This window comes from Anas acuta, chromosome 8, assembly GCF_963932015.1.
Source record: "Anas acuta chromosome 8, bAnaAcu1.1, whole genome shotgun sequence".
NCBI lineage: Eukaryota > Metazoa > Chordata > Aves > Anseriformes > Anatidae > Anas > Anas acuta.
The window spans coordinates 11,659,722-11,686,782 of record NC_088986.1 but is presented as its reverse complement, the minus strand read 5'-3'; the positions used below and the strand labels follow the sequence as shown (position 1 = coordinate 11,686,782).

Here is a 27,061-nt window from a genome sequence, read left to right as displayed (position 1 = left end):
CAAAACCATCTACACAAGTAGTTTAAGAAAACCCTTCAACTTCTTGACAGGCTTCAGACTTCTCATTTTGACATGAGCAACTTGACCCAGAATTCAAGTTCACAAAGTACGTATCAACAGCAGCTGTTGAAAAAGCTGTCAGGATGAGGGGAACACAGCAGATTTCAGCTGCCATTCACAACAACTAAATATGAATTAGACATAGGAGTTCGGTGTAAACTATTTAATACGTTCACACACCAAAGGTTTACGTAGCAAGCAATCATTCAGCAGAACAGACACTAAGAAATTAGTGATAAGGCACTAGTTTCCACTGACTTTTTTCTTGCCACTTGGAAGCATCCAGCTTGCTCCATAGTTAGCTGCCTGGAAACACCAGAACCACCTTCCAACACACAGAGACGAAAGAGCCCCACTGGGAAGCACAATCCTCTTAGCGTGCTCGGCTCTTCATTTTCTGCCGTGCTCTCTTGCCAGGTCTCTTCTGCAAAAAGAGGATAAATTCAGATTTTTATTTTGACGTCTTAACTTCATTCTAGCTCTATAGCGTGAGGAAGATACTAAAGAGAAATTGTGTGGCAGTACCTTGGGTGAAGAAGGTTTGGGGACACAGGCAGCAACAAACAATACATGCTAATTCCCCACTTATTTCCCTGCTCAGACACTAAACCACCACCGTCAGTCCTGTCTGCAACTGAATTGTTACTTCCAGATGCTGGAGACACTGATCTCAGGTCTCCCTCCAAGGCAACGGCTGGCTTCCTAACAAAAAAGGATCACTTGCACACAACATCGTACTTACATTGATGGCTTTTTTTCCTCCTTTTCCTGGGCCTTTATTGTGAGCGACTTTTGACTTGAAGCTGGATACATCGTTAAAGCTGTCCTTTGTGTTCCACTTTGAGCCCTTTTTCTTCCCACCAAAACCAAACTTCTGATTTTTGTATCGTCTTTTGGCATTTGGTCTGAAAAACAATCCAGCAACATCACTGCTTAGAAACCTTGCCTTAGGAAGTACCTGAGAAGGAAGTACATGTATCTGCCGAGGGACTCCAACAGCCATTGTAAACCTTTCCTCTTATTGAAGAGGCAGAAATTAGCACCTTTCAGCCTCCACTCTATTGGGCCACAGTTACCTCTAAGGACAGAAAAACACCTGGACATACTTTTCACCAATATTAATTCAAACAGCTTTCTTGCCTCGCAAATGAAAAAAAAAAAAAAGATTCTGACGTTAAATATCTTTCTTTTTTGATCTCACCCTTTCTTTGTCCGTTGATTTGCACCACCTTTTTTATTCCCCTTAGATGAAGTCTGCTCTTCATCTAGAAAATCCAGCTTGTCAGAGAGACCTGCAAGAGCAAAGGCAAATGCTCAGCTACCATCACAGAAGATGAGTTTTCAGTCCAAGCAATAGCAACAAGTCACCCTCACTGAAGACCAGCTACTTGGAAGGATTTTCACTGCCACAGGCATACGATTCCATGCAGAAGCAGCCTTTCAAGCTAACTCCCCAGCAGTAGAGGTTGACACCACACATCACAGTACCATACATTCCTCATGCATTTACACTATTTCCATTACACATTTACTCCCTTAGACAAGTTAACTGTACCTTTCTGGTATTTCTTGACTGCGTTCAACATATTTTTCTTCTCCTTTTGCCTCCTCTGGAGAATTTCTATTTGTACCTGAGAACGTTAGAAGACAAAATGTTAGTGTTGTTTCTTCTAGTGCCCTATACTTTTATTTTTTAAAGGTATCCCATGTTTTGCTTTGTCTCCTGTCAAAGTATCTATACAAAAGACTGTCTAGAGAGATTCCATATGTTTTAGCCTGCCTCCTGGGACCTCACTTTCTAAGCTCCTCCTCACCTTCTTTCCATATTTTCTCATTGCGCGGAGCTGTTTTGCTTTTTCAGACTTCTCCATTGCTTCCTGTTTGCTCTTAAGCTTCTGACGAATCTGGGGGAAAATAAACAAACAAACAAAACTGATCAGTAATGCAAAAGTAATGCTGTGCAGTCCTGAAATCAATAATCATGTGAACATCACCAAATACCAAAATACCTCTCAGTCAGACAGTATGTAATTTATCTCCAAAGTTACTCACTGGCTACCTCTTTGATACAGTATTATTTTTCTCTGGTATATGCACTGATTATAAGACATAACTTACTTTCAATTCAAGGCTGGGAGTTACTACAAAAAAAAATCCTGATCTGTAGCCAAAACCTTATTCAGAAGACAAAATTCACACAGACAAAACAAATGCTGATACAAATGGGCTCTACTGGAATAGCAAAACAAGGGTATCTTGTCACATACTGTCAATATACTTGGGTGCATAGAGAAGACTTGATAGTTTCTTTCTTGCCATTATTTAAAAAAAAAAAAAAAGCTCTACAGAAGAGTCAAAAATCCTTTCATGCAACAGAAAACTGATTTTCTATTCATTCCTTGTACACAAACATTTCTCTAAGGAATTTCTTTTACAAGGGATTACAAAGATTCCAACACAGATCTTCTGAGGCTGTCACTGCAGTAGGAGATAAAAGCCTCTGTTCTTCAAACAGCAGCCAGCAAAAGAAAGTAACCCTAATGTGTAGAGTGGAGTTAAACCTCAGCACAAACTATTAATGATTATCTTCTCTAAGAAGATCCTATCAGCATCAGAACAATGACCACATATGAACTCCAGCTCATGTTTCACTTATATTATGTAGATTCTTCCAAGAATGAGGGCTCCATTTTGAACAAAGACCACAATCAACAAGCAACTTTATAAAACCATCATTTCCAACACAAATCTGACTTACTATCCATGACAGTTTAATTCAATACCACACAGTTTAAAATCAGAGACAAAATATGCCGAGTATAAATGAAGGGTGACACTTAAATTTGGAAAAAGGATCACATTAATGCCCCTGTTCACTGCAAGTTTTAGGACAGACAGCACAAACACAGCCAACTTCACGACCGCTGTCACATATATGGAGAAGAAATCTCCATTTTTAATATTAATTACATTCAGGACAGAATATAAATCACACTCTTCTACTCTACATTCCAGCCTGTTATGGAAACCCCTACATTGCACAGAAATACCTAAGCAGGAAGACATTTCCTACCATTAAAAAAAAATACCAGACTTGAACATTGTCACAGATCTTTGTCAAAGAGGTGAAGGTTAACTATTGACAAACCACACAGTTAATACATAAAGTAGGCTAAAATCCACACACAGCACAGGAAAAAAAGCTATTTTTCACTGCACATACCTTCTGCATCTGTTGGTCTGATTTGGCCATCTCTGCAAAGTAATCATCTGGCCTTCTAGTAGGAACTTTGAGTTTCCGCAGCCTAGGGAGGGCTTCCAGGACTGCTGCCTGAGCCTGGCGGTAGCTATGGAGACAGCACAACAGCAGCTCTGTCAGAGGGTACCAAGCATCACGCGGTGCTGATCTAAGCTCTCATCACATAAGCTAGCTGATACTGGGATCTAACAAAAATTAATCTAGAATTATATCAACATTCATACCCTACAGCATTTAGTGCTCCTAAAAGCAATTTAGGTTCTAGTACAATATTAATGCGGACATCTTCCGCACAGACATTTACCTAGTTTCCAGCTACAGTTTTATACACTGTATGAAGTGCATATCATGTATAAGCATGCTGACCCTAAAAAAAATCTCTTTTTTATACTTACAAGCTCATCTCTCTCTGAAAATCATTCTCAGGGTCCACAGCATCTTTGTCAGTAGTATTCTGTGAGACAGATTCCACAACGTTTGTAACCTGACCCAAAGTCACGTCCAGCCTTTCCACCCAAGCTAGCTGCTGCCTGAATTCAGCCAGGCACTGCTTCAAACCTTCCTGTGAAAAGGAAACACAGCTCTGAGCAACAAGACACAAAAACTACAATTCAAGCTCACCACAAACGAATATCCAGGTCACAAAATGGACTGCTCCTCAGTAGCAGTTTGGTTATCCCCCAATTTACCAGACCAATGCAGACCACCCACATCTCCTTCCCTGGCTCCTACCCCACCCCAGAGGGCTCTGGCTCCAGCATGACCCCAGCCCCACTGGGAGCTGCCCACCCCGCAGCCCCATTTGATACCAAGTCAGCAGGATGTATGGTTCTCTCCCTGATAGAATTATAGGGCCCAATTTGAGATGTCTTATGAACAGGTAGGCCAGACCTTTACCATGCTTAAATAGAAGCTTAGAAATTTAAGTGTAAAGGAGGACCCAGCCTTAAAGGATGTGTCTGAAAAGACGAGGTGAGGAGCCCATGGCATGGACGCGTGCTGGGACATGTCAGTGACTGAGCTCAGCGCATGTGTCTAAGGTACCTATCAGCAAACATCGGGAGAGCCCCAAAGACCACCACCAGCAGAAACAAATGATCATGTGTCAGGGATACTTGGATACTTTAACGGGTTTCAGGAAATAGTGGGGATATGTTGGTTATCTTGCTTTTTTAAATCGATTTTGATAGTAAACAACCCCGGTAGCCTGGCCAATTCGGCACGCACACATGGTGGAGAGATCCCCTGGGTGTCTGGCACCGCAATTACAGCACGCCTGATTCCTAAAACCCCAAATCCAGCCTGAAAGCTTCTTTGACCGGCTCTCCGGCCAACACGCTCACCACATCGTTGGGCTTCTTCGGCCGCGCCTCCAGCACCACGTTGAGCCCCGGCTTCAGCGCGCCCTTGGCGAAGGCCTCCTGGAGCTGCGGAGAGAACGGGAACAGGGTCAGGAGCGGGGCCGGGAGCGGGGCCGGGGCCAGGCCGCCCCGCGGGGCCGGCTCCGGGCTCACCTCCGAGTCCGAGAGGGAGGAATCCTCCGAGCCGGAGTCCGAGAAGCCCTCGCTCAGCTCCCCCAGCGGCGCCATCTTCTCGCCGCCGCCTGCGGGCACGCGCTCGCCGCCGCCCCTTCCGCCGGGGCCGCGGTTGCCGGGCCGACGGCGCCATGGCGGCCGCGGTGGCGGAGCCCGTCGCCGTCTTCGGCTGCCGGCCGGGGGTGGGCGGCGGCGTCTGCTTCGTGGGCGAGCGGGAGGTGCTGCACGCCGCCGGCACGGGCTGCGCCCGGCTGCACACCGAGCACGGGCAGCAGGCCTTCTTCCCAGGTGGCCCCGCTCCCCGTGCCCCTGCCCGGTGCCGGTGCCGGTGCCCGCCGCGCCGTGCTGACCGCTCTCCTCCCCGCAGGCCGCGAGAAGAGCCGGGGCGTGCAGGCGCTGGCCGTCAGCCCCGACCGGCGGTTCCTGGCCGTGTCCGAGACGGCGGCGGAGGAGCCGGTGCTGACGGTGTACGAGCTGGTGGCGGGGCAGCCGCCGCGGAGGAGGAGGGTGCTGACGGCCGCCGAGCTCCCGGCGCGGGAGGCGCCCGTGTCCCTCGCCTTCTCCCCCGACTGCCGGGGCCTGGCGGCCGCCACCGGCCCCCCCGAGGTGCTGCTGGCCTTCTGGCTGTGGGACAAGCGGCGGCTGCTGGCGACCGTGCGCCTGCAGGCCCCGGGCGGCGGCTGCCAGGTAACGGCACCGCGGGCGGGACAGCGCCCTGACAGCCAGCTGCCGAGGGAGGCTTCCGATGGGCAGCCCGGCAGCTGAATGTGGCCCTAAAACCGTGCTGCTCGGGGATGGCAGTGCCCGAAAAGAGCCCGGCCCAAAGGACAAGCGCAGCCGATGTTTTCCTGTGGCATCTGTGCAGGCCAAGGGAGAGAGGAGGGGGCTCTGCAAACTCTACACGGTTTCTGTCACCTTTCTTGGGATCTCGTATTGGCCCCTCTCTGCAGCAGCACGCAGCTAAATGAGATTTTGCTTTGACTTACGGACATTGTCGTGTCCTTACATCACAGGAGACCTATGGGCTGTGGCCAGCATAGTTGGCCAATGCAGGTGCAACGTGTCCATTGTGTCCCCGCAGAAACACTCATGAAATACAGTGGCTGCACTAAGTAGGCTTAACACACATCTTGGGAGCTCTCGGTGTGGTTGGGCACCTTTTTCTTCCCGCAGTCTATTCTATGTCCAGATCAGAGGAGTATCTCAGAAAGAGCGGCTGGGAGCAGGATGATGCCGCTCAGTTTCTGCATCCTGCTTAGGTTGCCCTGTTTGAGTATCTTTCTTGCAGGGAGGTAAGAGGCTTTCATTACGTGGGTTGATTGGACCCTAGCTGCTATTTTTTTCTGGGGTACAGCTGCAAGCAGAGGTGGGGTGACTGGCTTCAAGAGCTCAGCTCCTGAAGAGACAAGTGTTAAGATGACCTCTGTCTAAGGTCCCATTAGGAACAAAAAACAGGTCTAACTACCCCTGCTGTCCTTGGGTACTGAGGTGGTTATTCCACTGTTTTCATCCATACATACCTAATTCTACAAACTAAAATGCATGAATAAGGTTTGCCTTTCCCTTAAGTTCTTCCTCACCCTTAAAAATGGATGGTCTCACTTTTCAGGTAGCTGGCTATCTGAAAAACTTACTAATCTGTAGTAAAGATGTATTTTTGCCTTTGTTGTGTGATTCTGAAGGGAAGAGACAACTTCCATATTACATTGTGATTCAAATGGCTTCTTAGCTTAATAGAATCATAGGATCCATAATACGGTGTAAAATTGATATACACAGTTCTGAAAGGGTGAAAACTAAAATATATAGTTAGGATTTTTTTACTTTCTTCTGTATTCCTGTATGTTTCTGTAAGCCTTTTTCCCTCATTTTATTTCCTGCATCTAGAACCTTTCTAGAACTTGGCTTTTTTTTTTTTTTTCTTATAAGTTCTGAAAGTGAACATAGCTATGTGAAGTAATTTCTCTCTCCTTTTTTCCATAGGTGAGCTTTAGTCCTCAAGACAATGCACGTATTTGTATCACTGGAAATGGCTTTTTTAAACTTTTTAAATACAGTGAGGGAACTTTGAAGCAGATGAATTTACAAAAGGGAAAGCCACAAAACTACTTGTGCCATGCCTGGCTGTCTGAGGAAGAAGTTGTATGTGGTACTGACACAGGCAAGCTTATGTTGTTTGAAAATGGAGAGCTGTGCTGGCAGACAAATATAGAGTACAGAAAACCACCCAAAAAAGAAGGTAGCACAACAACAAAAGAATATGAGAGGTAAATCTTTGCAGAATTACTGGTAGATTCATACTTGTGCATGAAGATTAGTTGCAGGCCATTCACTTTCTTCTTGTCCTGTTTATGAATGTGTTATATTTTTGTTGCTGATGATAAACATTTTTGTTTTGCCTTTTCTATACTTAAGTCTTTATTCATTTACTTCTTGCAGATATTCTGAAGCCTCTTGTGAACTGGCTTCTGAAGATAATGGTTCACAACAGGATCCTGTGCCTCAAATATCTGCAGTTGCAGCCTATTCTAAAGGCTTTGCATGTTCATGTAGCCCAGGAGTTGTTCTTCTGTTTGAGAAAACTGAGGAAAAGGAAGTCTACAAGGAGAGTCAAGAAATCTGGGTAGGGGGATTGCTTTACTAAACAATTATGCAGCAGAGATCCACTTTGAAAGGTGGGAGGGTTGCTTCTGAGTCAGTTATTAATAATTTTAAATGCATCTTTAAAACATGTTATAAGCATTGGCTAAGTGTCCTGGTGAGGTAGAAAGTCAGGGATTTGCCAGAGGTCATGCTGAAAGTCAGTGACAGCCTTTTGCAAGGCAGCTCTGCATTTTCTACATGTTAAGTATGCTTTCAGGTTGCTAAAGTTCAGGAGACCTTTAAGAAACTTGTATTTATGGAGACTTGGGAGCTAAGAAATAGTCTGCATCAGTTCTGAAAACTTTTTTTTGCTTTTTTTTTTTTGGGGGGGGGGGCTGCTTTTTTTCCCCAAGGCAAAGCTTTTTTTTTTTTTTTTTCCTTCAGATATTCAGTATAGATTGAGACAATGCATTTTTAAGTAAGATTTCTAACCATTCTATAAGAAGCAGTTTGCACTGACTTCCTGTGGTCCCAGGATAAGAACATTTAACTCTGGTGATCTGGTCAAACCTTTAAGATTCCTGCTGAAATGTCCTTTGATGCTTTTTTCAGCTTCATTGTTGTAGGTACAGTTATGTTATCTTGAACGCTGTTCCCTGCCTGGCAGAACTTGTGTTCTGTTTGCTATCCAAGTTCTCTTACTGAGAGAACTCCTGGTCTTACATTGTATATAAGTATGTATGTACTTATTAGGGTAGCATTGCAGCAGAAGCATGTGTGTATGTGTGCACATATGCCTACTGGAATGTGGAATATCCCATGGGGTACTTTTCTTGTGCAGGTTCCTCAAGACCTGTTCACCACTGTGCCAAAGCAGTCACGTGGCCAGGATATTACATGTATATGCTTCAGCCCCTCTGAGGAAACAATGGTTGTTAATACAAATAAAAATCAGCTTTACATATTTACTATGCCCTCCACAGATCTGCTGAAGGTGAGTGCAACCTTTCCACATTCCACAACCGGCATGCCCAGTAAGGACTGTATTGTAATGGCACAGGCTATTCAGTGTCACTTTCTGTGATGTGTTCTCATGCAATCTGTTAGCTAGAGTCTGAACCCTTAAACCTCATGATATGAAGTGCTCTGCATGCTTCTCTAAGGGCTCTATTTCAGCAGCATTTCAACTTGTATGGGGCTAAATACCTAACCTGTGTACAGCAATACAAAAAATATTTACATGAAAGGGTTTTGTAGTTATGGGACCTTTTTCTACATGTAGCCTAAACAGTTGTTGCCTCATTTCCAGCGTGTAACAGCTAACATCCTGATTAATTTGCTTATCATTCAGCACTTGAATACTTCTAAATATCTGGCTGACCATAACGTCTTAACTGTGTTCTTGGCGGTCCGGTTCTGTTTATTTATCTAACTTGTACTTCTCTCGGTACCTACAATTATGTTGTGCTCTCTGTAGTGCATGAGAACTATGGTGCCTGCATCTTCCCTGCATCACTTCTCTTGATTATTAATTATAAAGTAGAAGCTGATCCTAGCTCTTCCGTGTTTCTAGGGCTATGTTCAGACTGGTGCAGTGACAGGGTTAAGTGGCTTCCTCAAATCAGCTGTACACAAAGAGCTATGATAGGTGATAGAGCTATGATAGATTTCTTACCTGACTTACTGCCTGCAGTGAAATACTTGATATTTTTTGAATGTTCTCATTTGTTCTCAGGAGCAATCAAGTCATTTTGCATATCTGCATTTTCCATTACATTCTGCTTCGATCACGGGTCTGGACATCTGTATTCGGAGACCCATTGTTGCTACTTGTTCCCTGGACAGATCTGTTCGCATCTGGAATTACAAGACAAAGTAAAGAGTTGCTTTTGTTTGTTACTATCTCCTGCTTTTTTGTATTTTGTACTGAGCAGGCGACAGCACAATCTCATATGAATGACAGTGTTCCACTAAAATTCTTGTGTGGTGTGGGATACAAATGGCCTTACTGACATGATTTGGTCAATGTATATATGCAGTGCCTATAAAAACAGTGTCGATAGAATCCATAGCCTTTTCTATTAAGCCAAATTTGGGTTTAGCTTCTCATGTGTTTTGGAAAAAGAATCTTGAGGAACGTTTCATTCAGCTTGAGATCAGTTGTCCTTAAGACTACAGACAATAAACTTAAGATATTGTTGTCCCATCTCCTGCTTCATGGCTGTAGTTCTGAAGCAAAATGAATCCAACTTTTAAGGTTCAGTGGGGGCGAGGAGAAGGAAAACAAATCTTAGAGGACACATTTGTGCAGGTTTTCAAACAGAGCTTCACCTACCTTCTTTGTTGTATTACAGTAAGAAAGGATTTGCTGCTGCACTTTCCCCACCTTTTCTGTGAACCAGAAAGTTCATATTTGCCCTTGTTCCTGTAAAACCTGTGATCATTACTTAACCAAATACTTACAGATTTCCTCAAGGATAAGGCAAAGTCAGATTGTACCTGCAGTTGCATCTGCTGGGCCAGATGTTGTCTTGTCAGGTGTGCAAAGGGATTTTGTACTGTTCCATACTGCACAGTGGTTTTGTCTTTCAGCACTTTGGAGCTGTATAAGGAATTTCAGGAGGAGGCACACGCAGTATCACTTCACCCCACTGGCCTTTTCTGTTTGGTTGGGTTTTCTGACAAACTACGATTTCTAAGTCTACTATACGAGGACATGCATGTTATCAAGGAGTTTGCTGTGAGAAGGTGTGAAGAGGTAAGGAATGATGCAAGAATGAAACTGGGGAGTTACAGGGAGCAGAGGGGTGAAAAAAAATGACAGAAGATAGCATCCTGTCTGTTAGATCCTAGTAGGAGTTAGGATATCAAGGCAGAGAGAAAAGGTTTCTGACTACGGGAAAAGGAGCCCAGGGAACCATGTGTAGCTGTGGGCTTGGGAACCACTGAAGGGGTCATTTCAGAAATGTTAGAGGATTGGATTTTACAGGGGAAAGCACCAACTAAGAAAGTGGTAAGAGGCTGATTATGCTCCTTACGTAGCATTCAGATGTTACATGATGTCATTGGAATTCAATGCATGAATTTTTATATCCACTGCATCTACAGTAACAGTTGGCTATATTCTTTTTGTAGTGCTCATTCAGTAATGGAGGCCATCTTTTTGCTGCAGCTAATGGAAATGTGATTCAAATTTATTCCAGCATCACCTTTGAGAATACTAATAATCTAAAAGGACACAGTGGGAAGGTCAGTAAACAAATCCTGAACAGTACAACTCATTAAAGCGTGGACTAGTTCATAAGATGCATTTTGAAAAGGTGAAGTACACCCTGTGACACAAAAATTAGAACAAGGAATACAAAAGTCAATTTCACTACTTAGTGTATGTGTTCACTACATACATCTAGAGAGTCAGTTCTTAAGTTAAATGAGAATGATTTGCAGATAGCTGAACTAGGGGAAATATCCCAACAGTAAATTATAAAGATAAAATGTACTGCTTATTACAGAAATGAGCTTTTTCTGTTAGTGTGGCCATGAGGTAATTTGTATTGATTCTTTTTGAATGCTGAAATGGAATTATCTGAAATGTACCTAAGCTACGTAAGTAAAACTTAGAAATGTGGTTCCAAAGTTGTCGTGGTTTTACCAGTAAAATGACTCTCTACTGTATAATTTGCACATTGGGGTCCTTGGTTTGTTTTGCTTTTGCCAGATACGTGCAGTAAAATGGAGTGCAGATGATGCAAAATTTGTCTCCTGTGACACACACGGTGCTGTGTATGAGTGGAATTTATCGACAGGTAAAAGGGAGACGGAGTGTGTGCTCAGGTCCTGCATCTACAGCAGCATTTCTCTTTCTTCTGATGCCAAAATCATCTTTGCTGTTGGATCAGACCAAACTCTCAAAGAAATTTCAGAGTCTTCGGTGAGCTAACATGTGCTCTGGATGTTAACTAAGTTCTCTGGGGAGGGTGCTAGTGCTTAGGTTTTCTTATCTGTTTGGTAAGTAGAAATCAGTGATTTTTTGATAGCTGCAGTATTTAGTGACACTTTTCTTGTGTTCTTATGTCCTTTATCCTGAAACCTGAGATTCTGTTGTAGTTTTGCATCTTTATAACCTTACTTGGATTTACCCAGAAATCTTCTAACCCCACTAATGTACTAACTTTGCAATATGGTATCGACTGTTTTGCTGAAATATCAGGGTATTGGATCTACCTCTGTAGGCTACATGCATATATATATATTTTAAATCCAGAACAATATTAAATTGTACATGGTAAACATTACATTTTTCAGAAGAGATTGATTTATGGAACTTGGCTTAAAATTTTAAGAGTGCACATGTGCATAAAGCTTAATACTAATTACTGTTAATGTTTGTTTGTTTGTTTTTCTATAGGCATGTAGATTCTTTAAACTGCTTAATTTGCTGCAGGCAGTGATATGACAATTGCTCATGTAATAAGTAATCAAATAATTTGGGGGAACTTAATGTAACGTGGTGTTTTTCTGTATGTTTTGGTTGTTTTGTTTTTTGTTACTCTTTTTTAGATCCAGCATGAAGTGCCTGCTTTTGATGTTGACTATACTGCAGTAGCTGTTTCTCATTCCAAGAACATGGTATTTGTTGGTACATCTCTGGGGACAATTCGAGCTATGAAGTACCCCTTGCCTTTGCGCAGGGATTTCAATGAGTATCAGGCCCATGCAGGTGCTGTTACAAAGGTAACATGGAATACATTCTTTTCCCTACTGTGCCAGTTGCACGTCTCATTTAGCATTGATTGTCCTTCCCATTTCATAGCATAATACGTTAAAACTAAGTCTGAGCCTGCATGTGGATAATGGAGATTAGAGCATTCACAGAAGTCCTGTCTTTAGAAATAAAAATCTCGACTATTTTACTTTCTCTTTCTTCTAAGATGTCTGTAACGAACGATGACCAATTTCTGCTGACTGCCTCAGAGGATGGCTCTATATTGATCTGGAAGGTGTATGACAAGGAAGGTGGGGTACTGAAACGGGAAAAGGAAGTGGAATATGCTGAGGAAGTGCTGATCATGAGATCAGATATAGAAGAGAAGGTAGGAGGAGCAACCTGTGCATATGAACCATAGAATTCCTGGTCTACAGCTTATGAATTACATTTTCAAGATTTTTGTGACTAGCAATGCTTATTTGTCTAGGAGGGTTTTCATGACTTTCTTCATAAGAAGAGGCTACAGCAAGTAGCTGCAGCTGCTTGTTAATATGCAAACAGTGTTGTATTTGCAGCAAATGCAGATAAAAGTTTAGGCTTTTCTCTAATACTTCACCCAATCACTTGTGAACAGTTTTAATGTGGTGAAAAAGTCAGGAACTGCATTTTATAAACCATCTTGTAAAATAAGAAAGGAATTTTACTTCTGGAACTTCTTGGTCTGTCTTGCTGAAAATTCTCTGCAAAGGCTGTCTTTTTCATAAATATGTGCATATAGATAAAACATCCTTAATAAGTTGTTGCTAGGGGTAAATAATCTCTCTATTAAAAGAAATATTTTCTCATCCATGTCCTAACAGAGTCAAGCAATGCTAGACCTGCAGATTCGTGTGAAAGAGCTACAGACAGAAAATGATTACCAGTTACGTCTCAAGGACATGAACTATAATGAAAAAATGAAGGAATTAAAAGACATTTTCACTAAGGAATTAGGCTCCCTTAAAACGAAACACCAGGTATGATTTATAATGCAGTGCCAAATACCAAGAAATCTTTCCCTTTCCCTTTTTGTGTTAAATTCAAACTTGCATTAAATATGTATGAATGCCATAAGGCATCTGAAAAGTGAAATATTCCTTTCCAATAAAGATGTTCTTGATATCTGTAAAGCATGAACATATCTTATAGGTACTGAGGGGAAGCAACAGATCTCCCAGGTAGCCTGGGAGAAAACAGTTTCAGCAGTTTCTGCAGTAAGTGCTGCCTAAGACCAGGGATCAGTAAGCTATATCACCCTTGAGTAGAAATGGGACTGTGCTTTAAAACCTCCATCAAGTGCAAGTTGCACCTGCTGCGGGATCCAAAAATTGTTCTTAATGCCTTCTTCTTTATGCTTTGGCTGCTTAGCATTTTTGAGAATACTCAGTGATGTGTCTTGTATGCTTTTTGAAAACAGGAGTAAAATATATTCCCTGGATTTCTCCTGTTCATGTACTTACTGATTTCTCTGTGGTCATGTTCTTGAAAGGCAAAAGCCATAAGAATTATTCCCAGTGTCTTATTTATCTGTGTCCACTAATTCTATTCTGTCCATCTGTCTGGTGTACACACCAGCTTTATGATTTATTGCATTTGTATTATTTTGGGATATTTCTGTACCCTTTTTAAAGTTAGAATGCAAGTGATGCAATAGCAATTTCACTGTCAGATGGCTTGAAGTGAGAGATTGTCCACCGTATATCACATGATTCAATTCTGTCATTCGTATGTTCTTTTCAATATTTTTAATGAATAGTATTCTGTCCTGGTGGTTTGTCAGCACTTATTTGGTTGAGTTTTATATAGCCATTTCAAACAGTATTTTGACTCCACATAAAAAAGGATTCCAGAGTGAAAGCTTGCTAAGTTACTAATTAATTCTATTATTTTTATTGTCTTTTCATTTTCAAGTGCTCCTTTTATATCTTTCTTGTGTTTTGGTTCTGCAGATAGTCTGACAGGTTTCTACTTCTTTTTTTTTTTTTTTTTTTTTTGAGAAATTTAATTATTCGTTTTAATGTTTTCAGGTTGATCCTTAGGCTCTTTGGTGTTTCTGGTGGGTTTTGGTGGGTTTTGTGTTTTTTTTTTTTTTTAACTATTACTTATTTATTTATTTATTTAACTAACCAGAGCTTTAACCTTTCTGTTTTTTCTCATTTTTGTACAGCTTGACCTTTCAGAAGAAAACCTTTTCACTTCTTATAGATTCCTGTACCTGTGTTTTACCTGTGCCAGTTTTATTCTGCTGTTCTTCAGGTCTTTTCGTAGGTAGTGCTTGGCTATAGTTTTACTAATCTCAGCTACACTGAAACTTTTTATGGCTTGGTGATTATAAGCTTGCAAGCAAATGCCTTTGAAAGTGAATAAAAGTTCTAGGCAGGGAAGTTGTACTTCCTGTATGAGTATCAGTATGTGTTAAGATTAAACGGAATGACAGATTTAGGCAGGTTTAGGGCTAGCCTTTCTAGTTTTTGTAACCAGTAGGCAAAGAAAGTATTTCTGTTTATGCAAGACCCATACAGTAGTTATGAGAAGAAGGTCAAAAAGTTGTATGCATGGCAGTTCTCTCCAGATTTTCTGGGAAATTTCTCACCCATCTTCTTTTTTCCAATTCTTATTGCTTTTTTAGATTAAGTCGCTTGTAGTGGTAGTAGAACATTCCAAGAAAATGGTGTTCAAGCCTCAGTTTGAATGACAGTGTTTTAGGATTGCAAAGTTGCTCCAAGAGAGAAAGGAAGTAGCTTGAGTTTTGTTACCTTGACAGCAATTTGCAGAATTGCAAATTCTCCTCAAACAGACACACTCAAAGAAGTGGAGGTTTTTGTGGCTTACAAACTTTTCTTGTTAAATTAGGGTTATACAATGCCTTGTATTGTGTGAAGTCCATTGGCTACTTTCCTTTAGTTTTGTAATTTGTTGTAGTGACTTAATCTCTGGGAAAACTCATTTTTGTAATGCCTGTTATCTGCCTTTTTTGGTGAGAGATTTCAAACATAAATCTGTTGTGTATGTGTTCCCCATCATGGGCAAGAACTCAAAGAATTAGGACACTGCTTTGCCTAATTTAGAATTAAAATTTATTTTTCTTATTCTTTACCAGATTTTGCAGGCAGAAAAAGAAAAACAGGAGCTGCAACACCAGTCTCAACTGTCTGAGCTGATGAATAAACAGGCCAAGGAGATGCAAGACCTAGGTTAGATGTTAAATGTTTATAACTAGAATATGAAGGAATTGCATTAGATTGCTAGCAACTAACATGATGGGAAGAGATTACTAGAGTGCAAAGCACAAGGAAAAAATGCATGTATGTCATACAGTTATCACAAACCAAATATTTGTCTTAACAGCATGCACAAGCAAGAGAATGTGCATGTGGGCACTGTATCTTTTATGTTCTGTTCCTGAGATTAGTAATTTCCTTATTTATACTATAGCTCATTGTACAATAATAGTGATACCATACAGTTCAGCAAACAGGCTAATTAATGTACAGGGTGCACAACATGGAAATACCTGAACCCCCGATTCTTAAGATAAAGCAAATACTGCAAATTAGTACCAAAACTCAAGTCCACCCATAAGAGAGGCCTCTGTAGCAGTTGTACTTTTACAGTTCTGTCATTGTTGACATTCTCAAGAGAATGCTTAGAGTGGCTATTATTCATTTACTGTTATGGCAAACTAGGAAATTTTGGTGCAGGTTTTGGACTTGTTCAAGCTGGAACAGAACTTTTTTTTTTTTCTGTTGCAGTGAGCAGGGATACAATGGAATATTCAGAAACAAAACTGAGAAGGGTGAATGACAGCTTTGTAATGGGCATTATTAGTGAAGCGATAAGTAAAAGGAAGAGCAGGAAACCCAAGAGATGGTTTTCTGATGTAGAATTTTGTATGGCCACAGAGCCTAAAACCCCTGTATATCTGATGAAGAAAGTGATGAGGTGCTTCTAGTATAACTTATTGCAACCAGCTGCCAAAAAGACAGTAGAAAATAAGACATTGATAACCGCAAAAGGATAGGATACACCTCTCTTTTCTATTAGTTTTATCAGTTCCATATGTTTCCTGTTACCAGAATCTGAAAGTAATCAGAAACTCTTAATGGAAAATGAGAAATACCAGGAGCTGCAAGTAAAATCCCAGAGGATGCAGGAGGAATATGAGAAACAACTGCACAATTTGGAGGAAAGCAAAAGCAGGACTGTGGAAGAGCTAACAGTGTATTATGAGGAAAAACTTAATGAGAAAACTGTTCTGTTGGAAGAGGTAGGAAACTTGATTGACAGCTTGAATTATTGACTATGTTTATTTCAAACTGTGATGAAATGTTCCCTAGAGGAAGGAAAGTTGGCTCCCTTCATGCAAATCCTAATCTGCCTGTAACCTTGGGGAAATATGTCAACAAGTAGAATAGTAATGAGGAAAACCCCAGCTGAGTTACCAGCTTTTTCTGGGCTTCATACATTCAGGAAGTAACCTGTGAAGGAGAATATCCTTGGGCATTCTATTTGCCTCTTTCTCCTATATCTAAGAATTCCTGTTTAATGTGTGTTAGATGATACACTTAACGGCAGTTGGAGAAAGATTCAATCACCTTGTTCTAATGAAGAGATAGCATATCTAAAATGGTGAATTTTGTGACAGATCAATTCCTATTTGCTGAAATCACCGCTGACACTGAGTCTCTGGGGTTCCTGTCCCCATAATTTGGGGAATACCCTGAGTACTTAAAAAATTCCTGCACATTGAGGTCAAAGACTTGGCCAGATAGGGTAGCCAGATAACCGATGCTCATACATCTAGTACCAATAAATTCCATCAACATTACCGATTGCAGCCCTATATTGCAACACCAATATGGAAAGAATGAGAGGAAAGAACATGAGAAGGGAGTGATAAAGAGACCAATGGAAAACTTAGTGCTTATTGGTTATTAATTAATGTTTGTTGGTTATTAACGCATCAGAAACAGCAACTTAAAAAGGTTTTTTGAAGTGTTTCTCATGTTTGCATTTGCTTCTGCCTGGACAATTTTGCTGATTTGAGCTAGATTTCAGATAATTATTTTTTCTAATACTGTAGTGGTCTTAAGACTTGGATGCTTTCAGTTCAGATTTTTTTGTATCTGTCTTAAGTTTTTAAAGTGATTTTAATCCCTTAAGAAATTGTTAGCTTAAATGATATTGTTGTTGAAGAATCCACTAAATATAGGCCCTCCCAGGAGAAGGACCGTTACAGATAAAGAATTATCCTCTTTATTGATCTCTTACTTTTGTGTTCTCTAATATTTACTTCTCCTAACTGCAGGCAGAGGAGGATATAAGGCAGCAGCTTCAAGCACATGAAGAAATTAGGAAACAGATTGAAGAAGATGAAGACCAAGAAATTCTAGATATCAAAATCAAGTATGAGAAGCGACTTGTAGAAGAGAAAGAATCAAATCTGCAACTGAAGGGAGAAATAGGAGTCATGAATAAAAGGGTATCTCTTATTCTGTGATAGGATCACACCTGTAACATGGAGACCTATAGCCAAGTATTGAACATGATTAATGGCATGTTAAGGCCTAATAATATTTAGTCTGTAAATATTTGGCATTTCATATGAGAATATTCATCCCTTTTTATATCAGTTTGAATATTTCAGGGTATTTGTGAAGAAGTGTTCTGATTGTGTTGTTGATACAGTTATAGACAGATGTGTGTGTGTTATTTTTAGTACACTTTTTGTATCTTATGTAGTTTGAAATCATAAATAATAATATTATCCATCCTATAGTGGGAAAGAAATGAACCTTTTCATTTTTCCAAGATCCAATGTACTACTACATTAGAAAAATACTTCTACTGCTTCATTTAATGCAATACACTTTGTGTTTTGTACACATCATCATTTTTTGTTGTTCTTACTCCTTGAGTTTTTAAGGAGGCATAAAACCTTTTAGCTCTGTTACTAGCTGGGCATTACATTTGCCTAAGGATGTTCGATGGGCATTTTTTCTTTAAGTTTATTCAGTATCTATTTTGGAGGCGTAGAGGTTCTCTACCTTCCCACAGTCTTTTATCATGGTATTGCCTTAAGTTCTGATGTCTTTTAGACACCAGCACATTAAATGCTCTTCTCGAAGTGATATCTAAATCCTGTACTGTCTTAATTTGATAACCTTTATCCTACACTGTCTTCAAAGTAACGTAGAAAGTATGGTAGTTAAGTGGAGCACAGCTCCTGAAGATTTTTAAACTCTTACCTGTTTGCCTCTCTAGTTGAGCAGCCTACAGAAAGAGCTCAAGGAACGAAACAATGACATTGAGGAAATGAAACTGGAACAGCAGAAGCTGCAAGATGTAATTAAGTCACTGGAAAAGGACATTGTGGCGCTGAAGACAGAAATTGAAGAGAGAGCTAACACTATCCAGGACAAGGTGAGAAACTGGACAAGTGGCTGATATCAAAGTCACCCTCCCTTAATTTAATACAAGTATTTATTTTGACAGTATTGTGTTAATATCACATGACTGGAAGCTCAATTTTAATTTGAAGAATTTGCAGTCTTTAGTTTGAGTCCTCAGTGTTTTACTGACATTCTAAGCTTTTGGGAGCTCAAGTGTTGAGTTTCTCACCCCCCATTCTGGGATGTTTAGGATTACGCATTATCTCTGCATTATTTGTCCCCTTCATACTCACCCAGTCTGTGTGAAGTATATGAAGCCTAGTTTTCCATTAGATCTATGACTACGGTTTTGGCCTCTGCCATGTTTGTACATCATCTGTTTGAGAGTGCTGTGGCTGATTCATAACTCTTTACACATTTCTCCCAGGAGAAGCATATAAATGACCTGAAAAAGAAAAATCAGGAACTGGAAAAGTTCAAGTTTGTACTGGACCACAGAATAGAGCAGTGTAAGAAGCAAATAGAATCACGTGAAAATGACATCGAAAAGATGAATGAGCAGATCCATGAGGTGGGTAACATTGTCATTTGGCCTCTGCTGCTAAACCCTTTGGCTGAATACAGAGATGACCAGGCAAGTCCCTTGGAGGTTGACCTTTTTGTTCCTTAACTTCTTTCAAGGATACACAGCATTGATTCAGTATCTTTACAGCTAATAAAAATATCTATACACAATACTTGCTATTTATTTTTGTGTCACATTTTACCAATGATCAATACAATTACTTAAGCTCCTCTTTCAGTATTTTATTCTAGACTTTGAGTAATACAATTTTTGCTTAAAAATATATCTCATGCTTGTGTAGTTGTCCTGCATGTACCCTGCAGAGTTTGCAAGACATTGCCTTTACTGATGTGGAGGAAGAGAGAGTGAACTTCTCTTACAAAGTAACAGATTTATGCAAACATAACCCAATTTAGGAATTAGGTTCATCACCTAATCCATGGAAATTTTCCATGTGTTCATAATTAGCTTGCAGCAAATTTTTTTGAGGCAACTTATCCATGATAGGATCTCACTGTGATTTCTCCATAGCTAATCAGTGACCTGTTAGTTTTCATAAGTCTGTTTATTCAGAATGAAAGCCTTTTAAATAACTAATGAACATTTCATATGCATGTCAGACTATCATGATGAAAGCCTTAGCCTCTTCTCTGGTCACCATCTCACGTCAGTAAATGCTGAAGCATTAGTGCTTTTTTCCCCTGTATTCTACATATGTCATCACAGCTTTTCATTCGTTTCTTTTCAGTTTATCAGTTGGTTCTTATCGTTGTACTTGATTTTTCCTGTATTTACTATTAATTTATAGCACACCCATTTTTATTCAGGTGGAACAGTACAGCTTCAGTCCAAGTCAAGGAAATGAAGAGGCATCACAACACTTAAATACCTATAACTCAAACTGGGATTGAATAGGCTGGGCATTTTTTGCGCGTTTTCTCTGTACTCTGGCAGAGGGCAGTGTTGTTCCAAAATCGTCTTGGTTCATGTTGTATGTAATTCTACCTGAAGAGGGATCTACTCCCTCAAGTCTGTGTTTCTTGTCTCTGGTTCTCCTGTTGTGTGTTGTTTTTCTCATAATGTCTTCTCTTAATCTTGATTTCCCCCCTGCTTCCTTTCAGATGGAGGGGGAACTGGAACGATTCCAGAAGGAGAGCACACATTTGAAACTGAACATCGCACAACTGCAGCAGAAACTAAAGGCAACTGATCACAGCATGCACAGAGAGAGGCAGAAGGTATGAGGTAGCAGTCCACAGGTCCTGCACAATGAAACAGGGGGGATGAAACACTGCAGAAGCATTAATCTGAGCAAAGAGGTCCTTCAGGGATACTGTGTACAAGGACCAGGGAACAGGAGATTCTCTGGTTGAGTGGGAACAGTGACAGAAAACTTCCAAATCTGAAACCAGATTAGCTACATGTATTTGATACTAAAAAAGTTTCTCGTTTGTTGGTTTTCCTGGGTTTAACAGAGCAGTGAGGCAGAAGCCTGAGTCAGTGCCCTATCAGTTGTGGTTTTTTGTTTGTTTGTTTGTTTTGATTTTAATGAAGTATTTTAAAACACTAAAGGAAAGTAAAAGTGTATGAGAGCTTTTACCTGTTCTGCTAGACTTTCTAGAAGATTGCATGTGAGAGAGTGCTCTGATGAGCCAAATAAGAATGTATCTACATTAAATGTTAACTGTATTCTTGCAGAAACAAAATATGGAAGCTTTGATCAAACGGTTTAAAATGGATCTTCATAATTGTGTGGGCTTCATTCAGGATTACAAAAAACTGAAGTATGGGATCCGTGAACTCTACACCAAGTATGTGCAGCAACTGGACATGGTGAGTTACCTTCTCACATGGTGAGTTGCCTTTGCCTTCTCCTTGCAGATGAATTTATGTGGCAGTATATTGAGGCAAAATTATGTGGTAGCATATTGAGGCAAAACTTTGTGCCCTCTCAGGTGGAGACTGAAGAGGTAGATGTAGATTTGCAGAAGGAGTACACAAGACAACGAGAGTATCTTGAGAGGAATTTGGCAGCTTTAAAAAAGAAGGTGGTGAAGGATCAGGAAGTCCATCAAGCTGCTTATGTGCGCATCATGCAGGTAACAAGCTTTTTCCTTATGTTAAGGGAGGTAAGAATGAAGCAGTTGCACAGAATAGACTTCAGTCACCATACTGCTATAATAATATAGGACTTTGAAACAGTTTTGATTTGCTTCCTTGCCAGAAATGCCTAAGGCTTTCAAGAGTTTCTATTCCAGGGTAATATTGATTGAGCTCTAGTGCTCAACAGTCTTCTGGACAGAAAGAGCAAGATCTCTGAAGCCAGAAAACGATGCTGTGTGTGGATGCTTTCCTTTGTCTGCCACTTCCCAATGTTAGAGGAGATAGGGATCTCTGCTGCCTGGATTTATTTTTTTAAGCCATTGATTGGCTTATTTTATTTTGAGGGGCATTTAGAATTGCCATCATAGTCAATTTGCACCTGAGTACCAAGCTGCACTTGCTGTGTGGTGGTGTTTAGGAAGTAATTTTGGAGGAAGAGAAGATTGGCTTTCTTTGGCCGCATAGCCTCATGCCTACTGGTCTGAATTCAGAAGAACTTTCTGCTGCTCACATCCATGTTTTCCAAGGAAGTTCAGAAACAAATGATAAATAAGCCTATTTGTACCAAGACCTCTCAGAATATTTGTTCTTTACAAGGCAGGATAAACTTGGGACTGCTGAGGCCAAAGACCTGATTTGTTTTCATCTGGAATGAGAGGATCTAAAGGCCCACAACCAACATCCTGGGAGGACAGCACTTGTACAGTCTCTTCTTGCCCTGGTCTCCCTTTGCTCAGTCAGCATTTCCTTTTCCCCTCACTAGCTCTTTCTTCATTGTTAGCTTATTATGCTTCCTCAGGATCTCTAGACCTCAGTCCTCTCCTAAATCATCTGTCCTTTGTTATGTATTCATAGTGTTCCTTCAGGCCCAGGCAGCAGTGATCTTCTTTGGCCTTGATTTAATTTTTTTTTATTCCTTCTGTGAATTAGATGCTTCCTTTTCACACAAAACAAGATGGCTTCAGAAAAGAAACTGAAGAATTTCCTTTCTGGAATAGGGTGACAGATGGTGCTCATAATGATAATACTTGATGTCTTGGACCGGTAAGCTTAACGTGAAATGATGATTAAAAATGAATTAATAAAACATCTGGAAGATGAAGATATCAAAGGTTCTAACCAGCCTAGTTTCTTCAAAGAAAAAGTAGTTCTCTGAAGTCTAGTAGATTAATGAGACTTTACAGCCAGGAGGAATTATCATGGTCTTCCAGTCCATCACAGGAGGCTTTTAAGACTAGTTTAGACAAACTTCTGTCAAGGCTTGCTTTGAACAAGTAAATGACATTTTGATGGCCTTCTAGCTCTGTATTTCTGTAATTCCTTAGTTGTGCTTACATTTTCAGAGCTGTGCATTTCTCTTTGAGTGACTGTTCATAGATACATTCCGTTAGTGACTGCTGCAACAGATGATTAGAAATGTCAAGATAATTTTTATTATTCTTACCAATTGACAAGTTGCTTGTTGTTGGACTGTTAGCTTTCCCTCTAGCCTCTGTATTTGTAATGACGTCTTTGGTCATGTGGATATGTAAGAACAGACATACTGAACAATCTCGAAGTAAGACTGCTTGAACTGAAGCATGCATAGGATGATCTTTTCTATGATGTGTCATACTGTTCTCTGACAGTCAGCACTGTAAGGACGTAGGAGATTGTAGATTGCATCCTGACATGATCTGCAGTTGTTCCTGGTGTCCTCATCCTCTATGCATTTGATCAGTTTCTTTTCTGATCTATTTTTCACATTTCCACATCATCCTATGACAATAAGTTTTGCAGTGAACATTTTTTTTAATCCGTTGCATGATCATTTCATTGCAGTGCAAGCTTACTGTCAGAATGCAAAGACTGAGTTAAAGGCTAATCTCTCTGTATAGCATGCCTCTTCAGAAGAATATTATCAGCATCAGCCAGCAGTCTTTTTAGCACCCAGCAAACCAAACATTTCTACATAGCCCAGATTACCTCGTACAGAATACTATGCATTATGCTAATAGGACAAAAGTACGATCTTCAATAGATAACAGCATTCAGCCACTTGGAGTGAATTTATGAATTTATTCATGACAAAGTGCACCTTAACAGAAATAGCATGACATAACCCTGAAAGCTGTTTACCAGAAAATTTCTGTGATTGATTCTCTGAAGTTATCCTATTCAGGATCATGCTCTGGCATAAACGTATAGCAGCTAAATTTCATTGGTGTTTAAAGAGTTGAATTAAACAAGTCAGAGTCTACAAAATACTATATTTTCAGAGCAGTCTGCATTGGGTCACTAGCTCATGCTGCATTTAGAGTCCAACACAGCCAGTGCAAGACCAACTGTTCCTGCCCAACAACTTCAAACCTTAACATGCTCCACAATCTGCCTCTGCATCATTGATTTTCAGATGAAGGGAAACTATAGCGTAGTTGGTATACATGTCTTCATTTGAGCTATTAAAAATCTTGCCAGATACGTGCACCTTGAGTTATTGCTGCCAACTTGAACTTCTTGAATGCATCTGCATACAGAAAACTGTGGTACTTTGTTACTAACCAGTCCTGAGTTGTCTGTTTCTACTGCACTGACTCTTGTGTGATACTAATATGTCTAATATATCATAAGGAACCAAATCACATGCTTTCCATATATCTCTCATGGCAACAGTTTTCTTTATCAACCAAAATTACCATCTAATCAAAAAGATTCAAGACTTGAAAATATCTTTTCAATATTGAAATATCAGTAATCCTTGTTTGTATCACCTGCTGTTTAGCTGTGTTTCCTGTTGTATTGAGACTGTTATTAAAAGTGTATCTTTTGGCCACCTATCTTTCACAAATATTGCTGTGTATAGTAAAGTTCCAGGAGCCGAAATGGTGCTGTTTTCCAAAACTTCTGAAAAACCATTACAGATAACTGAAATCACTAATGCCTTTCATACTAGCTGTTGATGTGATTTCACTGTCAAATGAACAGAAGCACATATACAATCTCACTCCTCTTGAATTAGAAAATAAATATTTAGCTAGTGATTCTCCTGTTTATGAGTCATGAACAACAATTTTATCATCCTTCACTAGTATTAGCCCATATTGTTAATCCTGAGGCCTTTGAACCTGTTAATACAGTGAGTACAGGAGAACCATATTGCATTCATGTGTACTATCACAACACCTTCAGCAAGATTCTTTGTGGTATGCTGTTAAAAGAATAGAGCCGAACTTTTACAGGTTGAAAACTGATTAAAAAAAGAACAAAAGTTGAATACATGGCCAATTTTTCCTCATAACATAATGTTAACAGTAGGTGTCTCAAGTCTACATCCGCTTTATATATTTCTTAATAATGTGGAAGGGGTGTTGGAAAGTGATGTCAGTCATAACTAATGAAAAAGTCTTTGAAGAACTACAAGGAGATACGGATCATTTAAGTGAACAGGCACATGGTGGCAAGTGAAAAGCAAAATAATGCACCCTGGAGGGAGGAATGGGATTTCTTCACATTAATTCTGGATTAATTGGATCAATCCCAGAACAGGACCTGAGCTTCCCTGTTGAATTGTCAGAGAAGATGATGTCTTAAAGTGAAGCTGCAGTCAGAAAAGCAAAACAAAAATAAGCTTATTGAGGTAATGTGATTAGAATAGTCATGTTTTATATCAGATGTACTGTTGCTTTTATCTGAAATGCATAAAGTTCTGACTGCTCTAGCTCCACAAACATATAGTATGTTCTGCTTCTTATTCTGATTCTCCGCTCTCCAGTGTCCTTCCGAAGGAAATGAGGATACATATTGCTGAGCTATTGAGATAGTCCTGTACTTTTCCTTATACAGCACATTGTTTTTGCAGGAAAATGTAAGTCTGATTAAGGAAATTAATGACTTGCGGCAAGAACTGAAGGCGGCCTATACCCAGGTACATGACCTCCAGTCAACACTAAGGTTAACCAAGAAGAAGCAAGCAATTCACGACCCAGGTGAATAGTGCTTCTTGTGTTTCCATATTGTCAGGGCTCATTCCAGAAGCCCTCTTTGTCCCTAGTGAGCAATTCTGTTACTGCCCTTGTATTGGAGCAGCTTGTCTTGCCTGATGGCACCTGCTATATTGTAACATTCTGGTGAATACTGCAAAATCTTACTATTTGGCTTTACTCCTTCAGTTCTGAAAGATGCTTATTCCTTCCTTATTCCAAAGAACTGTAAGCTAGGCCTTTGTTTCTATGCTCTTTGTTCTCTGTTTTTATCTTTTAGCTCCCTCCAGTGAACTGCTGTCCAGCCCAGCTGTGCTGAGGTTGAATGCACAGAAGGAAAATGAGAAAATCATAGAAATGCAGCAGCTGGAAATTCAATACCTACGAGACCAAATCAAGGAGAAGGGGCAAAGCCTTGCAGGTCAGCCTCTGTTGGATGGAATGTTTCCTAAGCTGAATCTGGAAAGAAGCCACAAGACACAGCAACAGTGACCTGGCTCAAGGACACTTTATGTTATTATATTCTCCTGGCAACATAAGAAATACAACAGCATAGATTAGACTTCCGTGATCATATACTCTTCCACTAGAAGCATTTGTGCAGCACACATTGCTGAGGACACAAGGCATCAGTCTTACTCCCCTCCTCCTTTCCTGTAAACTGTCCTTTCCTCTCATTTAAGCATGCATGTTCTGAAGTCTTTCTGCCAAGGAGTCAAGATAAAAAATAAATACATTTGTGTTAGTGCAAAATTGATCTTTGTGCCTTCATATTGGGCAGGTATACACTTGAAAGATAATGTGTCCTCATGTGTCTTGAAAAATATGTCCTAGTTCAGGACTGCTGGTAACTCTGTAAACATTTCTACTAGAATTCTAATTGTATTGTGCTACAAAAATCACCACCAACCTTCTGTTTTCCAGTATTTTGTATATCCATACAAAGGGCTGCCTGTATTTAGACAGGAATAATGTCTCTTATTCCAAGGAAGTGTCCGGTCCCTGACTAAAAATCAGTCACACCGTAAAGGCAACCTTTACCTAGTGGTTGAGCACACTTGAACTGGAGCCCTTCTTTAAGCCTCTGCCTCATGTCTTTGGATGTGTTGTCTCCTCTGTTAAAATCATTTCATCAGGACAAAAACATTGCCCAGTTTCAGACTCCAAAATCTCCCATAAAGACCAAATCTTATGTCATACCTCACCTATAACTTAGATAATTTCACCTTTGTTTTGTCTATTTTCCAACATCTGTAACTGCTTTAGTTCTTTTTTTTTTTCAGTGAAATTATTCTTAATAAAACAATTTGAAAATACTGATACATAGAAAATAAACAAGGAGTCATTTCTCTAATCATTAGGGAAAAAGTAAATTTTTCATCCTTTGTTGTCAGCACATGGATACATGCCTGCCTCACTGAAGAATTCTGTGCATGCTTCAGAAGTTTTTAGCTACTGATTGAGCATGGGAGCTATATCATGTTATAACAGCCACTACATTATTGTTTCTGTTTTTTATCCTGAAGTATAGAGAAGTGACAAGAGCTTTCTAAATGCTACTAATATTATTACACTGAAGATCAAGGTGCCAAGGCTGGATAACATGTAACCTGTGTTAATATTTGGGATGCTAGACAGTTCCAGGCTAACTCCATGGTAAAACAGATGGTTCCATGAGCACCTATGACCTAGGAGACTTCAGCTGAGTGCCTTGTCCTTGAATGTTGAATAAAGCTTCCTTAGTCTTACTTCTTTCATTTTGTAGCTTTAACCTGTGTGAAGTGTAAGTTTTACGGGAACAGAAGGAAGAAGTTATGATGGAATTGGTCTCTTAACATGCTAGCTTAACACCCTTTCT

At 40.2% G+C, this 27,061-nt stretch overlaps 2 protein-coding genes across 4 annotated transcripts; one reads left to right on the top strand and one right to left on the bottom strand.

Moving 5' to 3' along the window:
• Positions 1-208: 208 nt before the first annotated feature.
• Positions 209-4,992, bottom strand: EBNA1BP2 (EBNA1 binding protein 2). The gene is made up of 9 exons (XM_068690262.1): positions 4,834-4,992; positions 4,663-4,746; positions 3,715-3,881; positions 3,284-3,407; positions 1,875-1,964; positions 1,616-1,691; positions 1,262-1,352; positions 803-965; positions 209-484 (listed from the first exon to the last, which is right to left on the bottom strand). Exons 1-9 carry the CDS (start codon positions 4,906-4,908, stop codon positions 434-436), a joined length of 921 nt encoding a protein of 306 aa, XP_068546363.1. The 5' UTR covers positions 4,909-4,992; the 3' UTR covers positions 209-433.
• CFAP57 (cilia and flagella associated protein 57) lies at positions 4,986-25,960 on the top strand. 3 transcript variants are annotated; one of them, XM_068690258.1, is made up of 22 exons: positions 4,986-5,142; positions 5,222-5,541; positions 6,838-7,121; positions 7,294-7,477; positions 8,279-8,431; positions 9,173-9,312; positions 10,030-10,195; positions 10,573-10,686; positions 11,156-11,368; positions 11,998-12,171; positions 12,369-12,530; positions 13,006-13,161; positions 15,285-15,378; positions 16,261-16,451; positions 17,493-17,666; positions 18,449-18,607; positions 19,004-19,147; positions 20,263-20,379; positions 20,840-20,974; positions 21,097-21,240; positions 25,083-25,209; positions 25,484-25,960. In XM_068690258.1, the coding sequence occupies exons 1-22, from the start codon at positions 4,986-4,988 to the stop codon at positions 25,693-25,695; spliced, it is 3,720 nt and encodes a 1,239-aa protein (XP_068546359.1). In that variant the 3' UTR covers positions 25,696-25,960. The 3 variants fall into 3 exon arrangements, with proteins under 3 accessions (XP_068546359.1, XP_068546360.1, XP_068546361.1); XM_068690259.1 differs by lacking the exon at positions 25,484-25,960 and adding an exon at positions 22,175-22,288; XM_068690260.1 differs by lacking the exons at positions 15,285-15,378; positions 16,261-16,451; positions 17,493-17,666; ... (5 more) ...; positions 25,083-25,209; positions 25,484-25,960 and adding an exon at positions 14,352-15,269.
• Positions 25,961-27,061: the final 1,101 nt, after the last annotated feature.

Excerpts from the sequence above, each read along its gene's own strand:
- EBNA1BP2 (XM_068690262.1), bottom strand. The coding sequence starts at position 4,908 with ATGGCGCCGCTGGGGGAGCTGAGCGAGGGCTTCTCGGACTCCGGCTCG. Across the intron at positions 4,747-4,833 it reads CCTCCCTCTCGGACTCGGAG|CTCCAGGAGGCCTTCGCCAA; the intron begins GTGAGCCCGGAG and ends TTCTCTCCGCAG. Across the intron at positions 966-1,261 it reads AATCAACGGACAAAGAAAGG|ACCAAATGCCAAAAGACGAT; the intron begins GTGAGATCAAAA and ends ATTGTTTTTCAG.
- CFAP57 (XM_068690258.1), top strand. The coding sequence starts at position 4,986 with ATGGCGGCCGCGGTGGCGGAGCCCGTCGCCGTCTTCGGCTGCCGGCCG. Across the intron at positions 10,196-10,572 it reads CTGTGAGAAGGTGTGAAGAG|TGCTCATTCAGTAATGGAGG; the intron begins GTAAGGAATGAT and ends TTCTTTTTGTAG. Across the intron at positions 15,379-16,260 it reads CAAGGAGATGCAAGACCTAG|AATCTGAAAGTAATCAGAAA; the intron begins GTTAGATGTTAA and ends TCCTGTTACCAG.